An 11,141-nucleotide genomic window follows, 5' to 3' on the forward strand; every position below is an offset into this window, starting at 1 on the left:
CCTAAGCAGAATTTTAAAAATATTATCTAAAAATATGGAAAAATATGTATTTTTTATTGGTCATGTAGCATTAGTTATATTTAAATTTGTGATAGACATACATCGATAATTAAAACAAGACTTATTAATAGAATATATATCACAATCAATAATTATTTCATAACGTTTGTCATAATTGGTTTAAAAGTTGTGGATGTTGTTTATTACACATTTTTTATATCGAAATTATTTTCATTAGTAATGTATTATTTTCAGTTATTATATAGTTGTTTGGTAGAGTATATTTTTAGAATATAAATAATTTTTTTTAAATGAATTTTTTGTTTAATTTATTTAAATAATATTCATTATAAAATAAAAATGTAATAAATTATTTTGCAAAATATGATTTTATTCAATAAATATTATACATAAAAAAATGGAATAAATCATTTAATAAAATCTATAATTGTTTAATATCTATAAATTGATTTTCTATTTTTTATTTTTTTGTAATACTTTTACATGCTGACCTGACTTGGAGTGGAACTGCAGTTGGGATTTGCCCACTGAATTGCTCTTAGAGCTCTGAGTTTCAGTTTCTGATCCGATGCCTTACCACTTTATGTTTCTTGAAGTGCAACAAAACAAGTGCTTTTCTGATCGAATAAAGTAACTACTACACATGTATGATTGAGTTTTAATGGTCCTGGAAAATCAGTACACTGTGTAACAATAAAAGACCATTTTTATTTTTAGTTTTTTACGGTATTCCTCAATTAATAGATTAATGATTTATCACAGTAGATTTGATTTCTATTTAAGGATTTGTCGTTAGCCAATAAATCATTATGAGGATTCACATTTTTCACACTTGTTTGAGCGGATAAATGAACTAATCACTTGTCTAAAGTGGTTGAATGAAAGATAATTTAATATATGCAATTGTATTCAAATTAATTTTTAAGTGGGTATAAGTAATATAATTTCTGAAAATGGATGAATAGAATGTAATACATATATAAATCTAAGTATCTGATATATGATTTTCGAAACCTATGTAAAGAGGAAAATGTGTCAAGTGTTTGATGTGCAGGAGATAATATGTTTCTCATAACATGTAAAAAGTAAAATAAAAAAAATTAGAAAATAAAAATTCATTTTTACACCTGCAAAAAACGAAATAATAAATAAAAGATTAAAAACTGTTTCGAAACCTGTAAAAAATTAAAATAATTAAAAATATAGGAAACATTTTAAGTGCACCGGAAGTATCGATGCACCAGTTATTTTAACCGTTGATCTGAATTATAAAAGTATATATAATATATATTAATTGAAATCAACGGTTAAAACAACTGGTGCACCGGTACTCCCCAGTGCACTTGAAATGTTTCCAAAAATATAAATCAATTTCACAACTTTCAAAAATATTGTTTCTATATCTCAATTTGTTTCACCTATTTTGAAGCGTTTCACACATTTGCTTTCCATAACCAAATTTTTTAACTGCAATTGCAAATATACTTTGTTTTAGCCTTAAAAATTTTATAAATAAAAAGTTATTAAAATTACAAAGAAGAGGGTTAAATATGAACTTGAATCTATTATGAACTGTTGAAAGTAAAATTTAAATAATTTTGATTTCAAAAAAAAAATAAAAATAAATAAAAGCTTCATCATTATTTGATTTGAGAATTAGTTAAAATAAGTATAAAGAACTTGATACAATTTTGGTTTTTAGGGAGTAGCGAGGAATATAATACTACTTGTTAATATGTTTGAATATTATGTATGGTTTAGAGTTGAACATAATTCTACTTGTTAATATGTTAATATGATTGAATAAGCAGCATGGAGCATGATAATTTACAAGACTTTGCTAACTGGTATCTTTAGAACAATAGATAAGATTAATAGAATAGAAAAATTTTAACTTTATATTTATTTAATTCAACATTAGAAACTTGAGTTAGTTTGTTATTTTGCAATATAAAATTTTTACTCTAACTTCTTAACCTTAAGATACTTTATAAAGCAAACATGGCTGCAGCAGCAATGAAGCCAAACACTTTGACTAACAAGTCAATATCGACACAACTTCAACTTTTGATATAGTAACACAAATAATGCTATTGAGTATTGACCAAAATGCTATTTTCAAAATGTCAAGTATAAGGTAAATCATACTAAGTCTTACTCTTTAAGTAATTCTCAGTTAAATAATATTGTATGTCCAAGGGTGAGTCATGGCTGACTGTTTCAAGGATTAGGATTAGAACAAATGAACGAATGACATAAAATTTTTGTATTTATTGAATGGTAGGGTCCCTTTATAATTCTAAGTGCTCAATTATGCAAAACAACTCAAAAGGCTATTCATATATGATATATGGATTTGGATTACAAAAAGTTGGGTCAAATCTCATCTCCAATCCGAATATATATATCTAATGAGATGCCATTTTAGCATTGTCAATCTATCAGTGCCATTAGCACCTTCATAAAGTTCTACAATAAAATAAATCAAAGAAATTATATAAAAAAAATATTATAAGAAAAATATCAACTGTACCCGCTAAATACATTCTAGTAAATCTCTTGGCCGAGAAATACTTGCATGCTCCTAGAACACACTAAATTCTTGCTCCAGGAACATTTACAACTGAAAGAACAATGGTTATGTGATTATGTCCCTTCAACTCATTCCTCTGCTATCAGGTTAAGCTCAAGAATTCTTTTTTCTTTTAGATTATTCATGAACTTGAACCCTTAGGGCTCTCATACAATTTTAAGTTCCATTATTCTAGCTACCAATGAAGCCGAATCGATGAAGAATGATAGCCAAAATGAGCATGCATATTGCCAAGATCATGCCAGGTTTCCCCAGCAGCCAGTTCTTCGTCTTTTTCGCACCTTCAACTCCTCTTTGAACCCTGTCTGCCCAAACCATCTGCAAATACGAAAGAGAAAGGCCTCATGTTAGTACAACAGACATAACATCAGATGTTGAAGTTGGAAACCCTCAAAACAAGCACCAATTCCCGTTCCATGTGATGAAGCTACAAAGATTTAGACGGCGATCCTAAGCTTATCAACCTTACAGCCTATGCTACTTCAAGTACCAAACGACAACTCATGCTAAAATTAAGCATGGAAATAACTTGGATCCTAATGTTATCTTACATTTATTGCCAAGAATAAACTTGGGCATGATTTAAAAAAAAAATTTAATTTCAAACTAAAACACTACCATTTTATCCAAGCTCTCTGGCGATAAGGATGACATGGCTTGCTGAGCTCTTGCTGCATCCTCGGGTGAAAGCTTGAAACCAAATTGTTCGCCCATGTTTGCCATCATTTCTGGACTCATATTTTTAATCATTGATGAGAACATCTGCCAAATCAACATAAGCTAAAATATTAAGTAGATGATAAGTACATGCAAATAATTCACACAAAATGTAACATGATACAAAAATCTGTGTTACTAGACAAAAGAAAACAAAAGAATAACCAAGAGAGAAGTATAACTATAACAAAGGTATTATTTAGTGACGTGCTTGTACAAAATCCTTACTAATAACAAAATGAGAAATAAAAGAGGAAGACGATTGCATTTATTCAAGCCACGCATGAACATACCTGCCGCATAGCTGGGTCCTTCATCTGATTTCTCATCTGTTCTTGCAAATCTGTGGTCGAGGAAGGGAAGTTCGGCTGAGAAGCATTTCTCATATTTGGGAAGACATTTTGAGAAGAACTTGACTCTCCAGAAACACTAGTTCCACTAGTACTTGAGGTTGGTAAGTCCGACAGGGAAGAACTTCTTTCAGTATTGTCCACAGGTGCTGACAATGGAACAGATCCTCTCCCGTTCAATGAGGAAGCCATTTCAAACATCTTCTGAAGGTCATCTGGTGACATTTTACCTATCATATCACTTGCTGTTTTTAACATATCAGGTGATATGTTGGGAGGAATTGATCCAGGGTTGAAAGGAGAATTGGGGGAACCTCCCCTTAAAATTGGGTTGTCCCCTTGGAATGAAGAAGCCATTTCAAGCATTTTTTGAAGTTCCTCAGGAGACATTTTTCCAATCATATTTGTAGCAGTTCTCATCATCTCTGGGGATATATCATTGGATTGTCCAGGATTTAAAGAAGCCAGAGTAGCAGGATCGGCATTTGAAATGAAGTTTTGGAAAGATCTGCAGAAAAAATACATAAGAATGTGTATCTCCTTTATAGGTCAATGATTAAATTAACATATCATAGCTAACCTACCTCATAGCTACTGGATCATTTTTCAACTTATCTATACTCTCGGCATTTGTTATTGGATTTCCATTTACTGTATTAGAACTATTTGAGGATTCACCAGACTTTCTTGGTTGAACCACCTTTTGTTCTGAAGAAGAGCTTTTGTTCTTTCCAGAAGGCACATTCTCAATTTCTTCAGTGATTTCTTCAATTACTAATCCTACATCCATTACAACCATAAAGGTCAGGAGAGTGTGACAAATAAAAGGGGGAAAATCAATAACCAACTTTGAGTGACACTAACCTCCAGGAGCATAGTCACCACCTTCCTTTGTCAACATTTCCTTGGTGTCCCTGGAATAAATATTTTATGGCATTAAACAGCAGTCCACATCCAACATAATGCTTCATATTTTTTTAATTTTAAAAAAAAAGTTATTATTTTATAAAACTACTATGATAACTCTAATTTGTAAGTATAGAAAAGAAATGGCATCCGATATATCAATTCCTATATTGTTACAAAACAAGTTTTAATGTGTGTGTGTGTGTGTGTGTGTGAGAGAGAGAGAGAGAGAGAGAGAGAGAGAGAGAGAGAGGGCGAGATTGATTTTTTAAAAAATGAGATTGAAAACATTGTGAAAACTCGTGCAAGCAGGTGATCAATCTGTCATCAATCTCTGGTGTGAGCTCAAGAGAAGAGAAAAGATCAGAACAATAAGAGCGGGGGCAGAGAGAGAGAGAGAGAGAGATGAAAGAAGAAGAGGAATTGAAGTGGAATGAATGAGCTGAAGACTAAATGAAGCAGTGGTGAACCCATACTTCAGTAGTTCAGATAGTTACAGTGCAGCTATATATATATATATATGCATCGCCTAATCAAAGCTCCTTCGACTAACTTAACTTGCAAAAAATATCTATCTCAACAACTTCTAACTAATTAATTAACTAACCAGCTAATTGAGCTAACTGGTATAACTAACCACCTAAATGAGTTTGAGGAGCTAATCGCAACTAATCAAGTCAGACATATCACAGGTATAGTCAATTGCTCTTGTTCCTAATATAGTTTCATGCAAATTAAAGGGAACAAGATCACACCTTAAAAGCTCTTCAATTGTATCATCATTAGGGGACACTTCAAGTGCTTTACTCAAATCAGCAACAGCATCCTAAAAAATCAGGAAACCATTAACTTATGTAATAAAAATATCATTGCAATCTAAATCGCAAAATGTTAGTTCAGTCACTAGAAGCTCACCCTTAGTAAACCCAGTTCTTTATATGCTTGCCCTCTCCGATAAAGAGCCTTAAGATTCTTTGCATCGCATTCCAAAACCTACAGTAGTTAAAGGCACATTAATGCATTGATAGGATGAAACAACTTTCAAGAAATGAAATACTTCTGATGCTACATTAGCAAAAAGGAAGGAACAATAATACTATTGCAAAGATCATAACTATTAACTAGCATCATACTTTGCAATGGCAAAATAGAAGGAATTATCAATACCTCAGAACCTTCTTTTATGCATTCATTGTACTGCTTTGTCCTCAGGTAGCAGGACATCAAGTTGAGTGAGCATGCCAAACGAAGTTTTCTACTTTCAGAAGAGGGAATCTCTTTAATATTTTCTTTAGCCTGGAACATGGAACATAAAAGCAAGGAATTATGCCAAAATAGCAGATGAGTTTAAGTCTCACAACAGGGTAAAACAAGAAAAAAGGTTGCATGAGAGACAGTTGAGGAGTCCGAAAAAGTGCACTTACGCGAGAATACTTCTCCAAAGCATCTGTGAACTTCCCCTTGTTATGAAGCTCATTGCCCTGCAAAATTTAATTTTAGTCCATAAGGACACATGAGACATGTTTACAAAATCGGAGAACAAAAATGCTCTTTGCGCACCAAGATAAGCCACCATATACTTGTGTATATTTACATATGTTGTTTCTCGCATTTTCAATGTGTATTTCGTATTCTAATATGTAATTTATACGGGTGGCTGATTGTGTGTTCTCTAAGCAAGCAAATCTATTTGGCTAAAATATTATTCAAATATAATTGTACTTATAACTCTGACATTAAGTCTAAATGATTCTAGAAAAGAATTTTCCTTAAGGTGCCATAATTTGGTGAGGTCATTCGGTGGACAGTTGTGGGGCTGAGTTTTCCGTCAACTCGTAGTGTGTTTCTACCAGGAACTCAGGAAGAATCAGAATATTTAAGAACTCTTCCAAACTACATTTTGCCTTCTACTTTGGTTCATCTAATGCCAATCATATTTTATCAATATAAGAAAACAGGTTTGAACTCACCTGCTTCTTCAACAACTCAGCTGCACTCAATTGATATTTGATATGTGCGTCAACACGGGAGCGCATAGCTGCTACTTCATCAGGTGATGCATTAGCCATCTTCTCACCGATCTCAGCCATATCTTCAGGACGAGTATGCTTTAACTGTTCTGCAGCGAGTTTAAAGTCTTCAGGCTTCATGTTCTTCATGCTCTCTGAAGCCATCCTCATCAGATCAGGATTAGACATCATCTGCAATTCCAAAAATACAGTGTATTACACCATATTATTACCAAATTAAATCTCTAGGATCAAATTAAGGATCCGGCTCAAAAACCAACAGATTACGATCCCTAAAGAAGGATTAATCATGACTAAGATCACAAAACTTCTTAGGACTCCCAATATCACACGCATCAAGAAACCTGAATGACCAATCCACAAAACACAACTCATAACTGCATCATTTATTATCCTATTCCATTATAATCATCAAGCCGATTCTACTTTTCAAGAAAGGGAATCTGAGAACAAAGAATTTGCATCCATTCCACCAGAGACTCGAAAAAACACAAATTGTAAAGATTATACACATTCAATTGCAGTGGGAGGGGGAGAAACAGAGCCAAAATTGAAGGAGAAAAACCTGTTGTTGGATCCGAGCCAACTCAGCGGGTGACATGCGACTCATCTGTTCCTGAGCGATTCTGATCAACTCAGGATCCATCATTCCGTTGAACATTCTCGCACCCTCAAAATTGAAATTCTTAAAGAAAGTATCAACTCAGGTTGTTTTCAAAAAGATACTATATTGAGGGCAAAATTTGAAAATATTGAAAGGAAGATTCTAGTTATTTTGTGGTTTTCGGAAACTTTGAGGCGAAGGGTATGTGTGTGAGTAAGGAATTTCAAGCAGGTGGATTTGGGGAAAAGGATGAGGGGAAAAAAAGAACAAAGTAAGAGTCTGATTTGGTGGTGCCGCCTACCAAACCTGAAAAAGCGAGAGAGAGAGAGAAAGAGAGAGTGAAAAAACCAAGAATGCTTTATGTGTGTGTCCGAGAGGGAATTTACTGTCTTGACCTTCTCATCTTCATGTCTTGCTCTATAAATTATGTTTCGTACTTAATAAATAATAATAATTAATAACTGATTTTGAATTTGACTCTAACCATGAAATCTAACTTTATCCATAGATACAGTGGTAAAAATTAAGAGTCGTGTAATAGATTATATTCGTTAATTTGAAAAATAATGTTTGTAATACTTTATCTAAAAAAATATCTTTTTTAAAACTACAATTTATATCTTAAAAAGTTTTTTATTTAAAAAAAATTGGCATAATAAACAAATAAAAAATATTTGTATATTATTATATTCAACAATAATTGATAAATAAAAAGATATATTTATATAAAAGATCAAATTAATTTTATTTTTTTAAAAATATTTTTAAAAAAAATTATTTTAAAGTTGATCTAACAAATCCATAATAATAATAATAATATAACGATTTTTTTTATCATATCTTAGTTAATTTAAATTTAGGACAATTTATGTAAATAAAATAAGTAAATCTTAAAATTACATAAATATAACAATTGAGAATCTATTAAATACGTATATAATTATATATCTATGTAAATTATTACAATCTCACTGTAGTTTACTCATTTTTATGAAATTTGCCGTATTTTTCAGGATCCTGTTAATACTGACAAATGGCTTATAATACATGAATGTCTCGATGCACGGTGAGAATGTCCAAAAAAGTCAATGAAAAAACACTGATTTCCTGTCAACCTAGCCTCCAACCTGCACAAGACTCGTCCTCAGAACTGCGATAGTACCTGGCATCTGCACATTGAGCACCCATCTTGGCAGCTCATTGTAGGCCTCCTCCCAATCGCCATATATCTACACAACCTTCTGCTTAACCAACAACACCCTCCTGTACATAGGTCTGAACCTAAAATATGCCTATGTCATATTTTGCAGAATCTAGATGCACACAGATGCATCAGCTCTGATCATAGGAAGGATGTAAGTAGATATGACATGATAGTCAAGCTTCTTGTGATCACTGGAGATCGAGGTGGCTAAATATGTATGAGGTCTGTTGTTATACCCTATGACCTCCCAGATACCCTTCTGCCGCTGTAGCATGATCTGAATCAACCATCTGCAACTATTTTCGAACTCCTTACACTTGCCGAAGTACTTGACATAGTTCAATTCCATCACTTTGTACTCAATCCCGCGACGGATGCTATAAGTCTTCATGCATAAGACGACTTCTTCTTTATTCTGAAACTGTTGACTGACTTGAAACTCAGCTAGATCTGCGTGTCCTGTGAATCTCTTGCGCCAAAATTGGATTGTACATCCGATAACTCCTCTGGTCTCATTACATCCAAGTCTAGAGTCGAAAAGTGCGGGGGATACCGCTGAGTTCCCGAGCTTGATGCTCCACCAGGACCGACAGGAATACTCCTCCCTATATCATCATCGCTGTCATCAGCAATCGTAGCGGACTCTACATCATCGTCTTCCCTTAGGACGTCTTCCACCACATCTGGTTCTCCAACTGCCCTAGAAATCGAAATCATATAAGGAGTATTCATGTTAGCACCTTGTTTTGTAATATCATCACAGTGTAAATCAGCTGTAAAAGATGGGGATGCCACCATATCTCCCCACACAAAATCACTAGTACAGATGAAGACACAACAAAAGAGGTTGAACTGGAGGCTGCTGCTGTCATAGGTACTGATTGATGATTCCAATTCGATCATTCTGAGTTAGAGACTACATCCACGAGCTTCGCCAATAGTTTAGGGATTCTCACCTCCAGAAACTGGCGATGATAATGAAATAAAACTTACAAATCCTCGTCACTGTCTATCACAAACAAGTCGTACTTCACCCCATCCAGAACAACAAAAATCGAAATTCGATATATAACTTTTCGATCAGTTTCATTCCATGCAGACTCAATTTCTGTAGTATGGTATTATAAAAATCAACCAGGCTCATAGAAGGTCTGATAAAGACGTTCAACGGATCTGTAAACTTAATTTTCGATCGCATTTCTTTCTTAATCGTGCCTTTATAGTGCACAAGAACTAGAAAGCTATCCTCCATAGTCATTTTGAGTGTCACTCTAATGTGGATTCAACATGTTGTTCGTATTTATATAGATTGGACGTCTATTTTAAATCGAATTAAATTAATATAATTATTTTTAAAGGATAAATCAAATTAAGTAGAGTCGATTTATCCTATAATTTTTTCATGTATAAATCGAATTCACTTTATTCGATTTATTTTAGTGCATCATCATTTCAAGTAAATCGAATCTAGTAAGATTGATTCACTAGCATCATGCCTAAATCGAATTTTATTAATTCAATTTATTAGAAAAATTCTAAGTCGAATGTATTTAATTTGATTTACATATACATGACTAAATCGACGTAAATGAATTTGATTTATTTTAAAATAGGCTATCCATATTTAGAAGATTCATGTCAATTTAGTTTCCAATTCATTTATTTAAGTAAATTGTTCACATCTTAACATATTTTAGATTCAATGCATGTACATGTGTTTATTCATTTTGGATTCACAATATTCAAGACGTGAAAAATTTATGTCTGGTAATGATAGTATCCAAAATGTGATTTTGTATTTAAATGTGTAAATTATCTCAATTATGTATATTAAAAAAATACTTATTTTATCTATATATATAAAAATTATGATATATATCAATTTTGTTTTAGAATAGTTGCATAATATTATAATTTTTTAATTTAATTAAGTAAAAGACTTTTGAGTACACGTATTTCTATAAAAGAAATAGAATAATTTGATTTGTATTTTTTTTATTTTGTCAAAAATAGAATAAAAATAAAAATATAAACCAAATACGTCTTTAAATTTTCTAAGCAAAAACACCAGGAACAAAACTCTCTGTCTTTGTTCCATTATTACAAATATAAAATAAAATCCAGGGAAAGTGCTTTATTTGATGGAATAGATGGAGATAAAGGTCTGGTAAGGGATGAAAATTAAAATAGCGCGTATTTATTAGAATAAGTAAATTTAATTGAACATTTAAAATCAACAATCAGAGTGGCGCAGCGGAAGCGTGGTGGGCCCATAACCCACAGGTCCCTGGATCGAAACCAGGCTCTGATAAAGCAGAGAGCTTCCAAAAGCAATTTTTTACCAGCTTTGTGTTATAACTTTCAGCAAATAATGAAATGTATAAATAGGGGGGAGTTAACTCATAGATGATAGAACACTCAGCAAATAATGTTCGACTCTTGCATTCTATGGTTGTATGTTGATTACTGATCCATAATTCCATATCAATTGATCGAAAGATAATGAAGCTTTAGATAAACTCAATTGCATGGCATCATTTACTAAGAGCCAAATTACATGGGAAAAGTTATTCAATTTTTAATACAAGAAAGTTTTTGGTCTAATGCATATATGTATTCATAAAGATAGATTAGTGAGACTTTTTTTATAACTAAATGAAATTCATCAAGACAATTTTTTTATAGGAACGATTCCAAGTAAACATACCTTAAGAAA

General features: G+C 32.4%; 1 protein-coding gene across 1 annotated transcript; it reads right to left on the bottom strand.

Moving 5' to 3' along the window:
- Positions 1–2,272: 2,272 nt before the first annotated feature.
- Positions 2,273–7,613, bottom strand: TPR7 (Tetratricopeptide repeat (TPR)-like superfamily protein). The gene is made up of 11 exons (XM_016332976.3): positions 7,183–7,613; positions 6,558–6,788; positions 6,012–6,068; positions 5,755–5,883; positions 5,503–5,580; positions 5,343–5,413; positions 4,546–4,595; positions 4,266–4,461; positions 3,625–4,189; positions 3,233–3,376; positions 2,273–2,932 (listed from the first exon to the last, which is right to left on the bottom strand). The coding sequence occupies exons 1-11, from the start codon at positions 7,276–7,278 to the stop codon at positions 2,786–2,788; spliced, it is 1,764 nt and encodes a 587-aa protein (XP_016188462.1). The 5' UTR covers positions 7,279–7,613; the 3' UTR covers positions 2,273–2,785.
- Between the last annotated feature and the right edge of the window lie 3,528 nt (positions 7,614–11,141).

The sequence above is a fragment of the Arachis ipaensis genome, chromosome B3, assembly GCF_059453495.1.
Source record: "Arachis ipaensis isolate K30076 ecotype BB chromosome B3, ASM5945349v1, whole genome shotgun sequence".
Taxonomy (NCBI): domain Eukaryota; kingdom Viridiplantae; phylum Streptophyta; class Magnoliopsida; order Fabales; family Fabaceae; genus Arachis; species Arachis ipaensis.

What these genes read in the sequence shown, in the direction of transcription:
- TPR7 (XM_016332976.3), bottom strand. Translation starts at nt 7,278, where the DNA reads ATGTTCAACGGAATGATGGATCCTGAGTTGATCAGAATCGCTCAGGAA. An exon ending in CTTTGGAGAAGTATTCTCGC is followed by an intron (nt 5,884 to 6,011) that starts GTAAGTGCACTT and finishes TCCATGTTCCAG; the next exon opens with GCTAAAGAAAATATTAAAGA. An exon ending in AATGATCCAGTAGCTATGAG is followed by an intron (nt 4,190 to 4,265) that starts GTAGGTTAGCTA and finishes TTTTTTCTGCAG; the next exon opens with ATCTTTCCAAAACTTCATTT.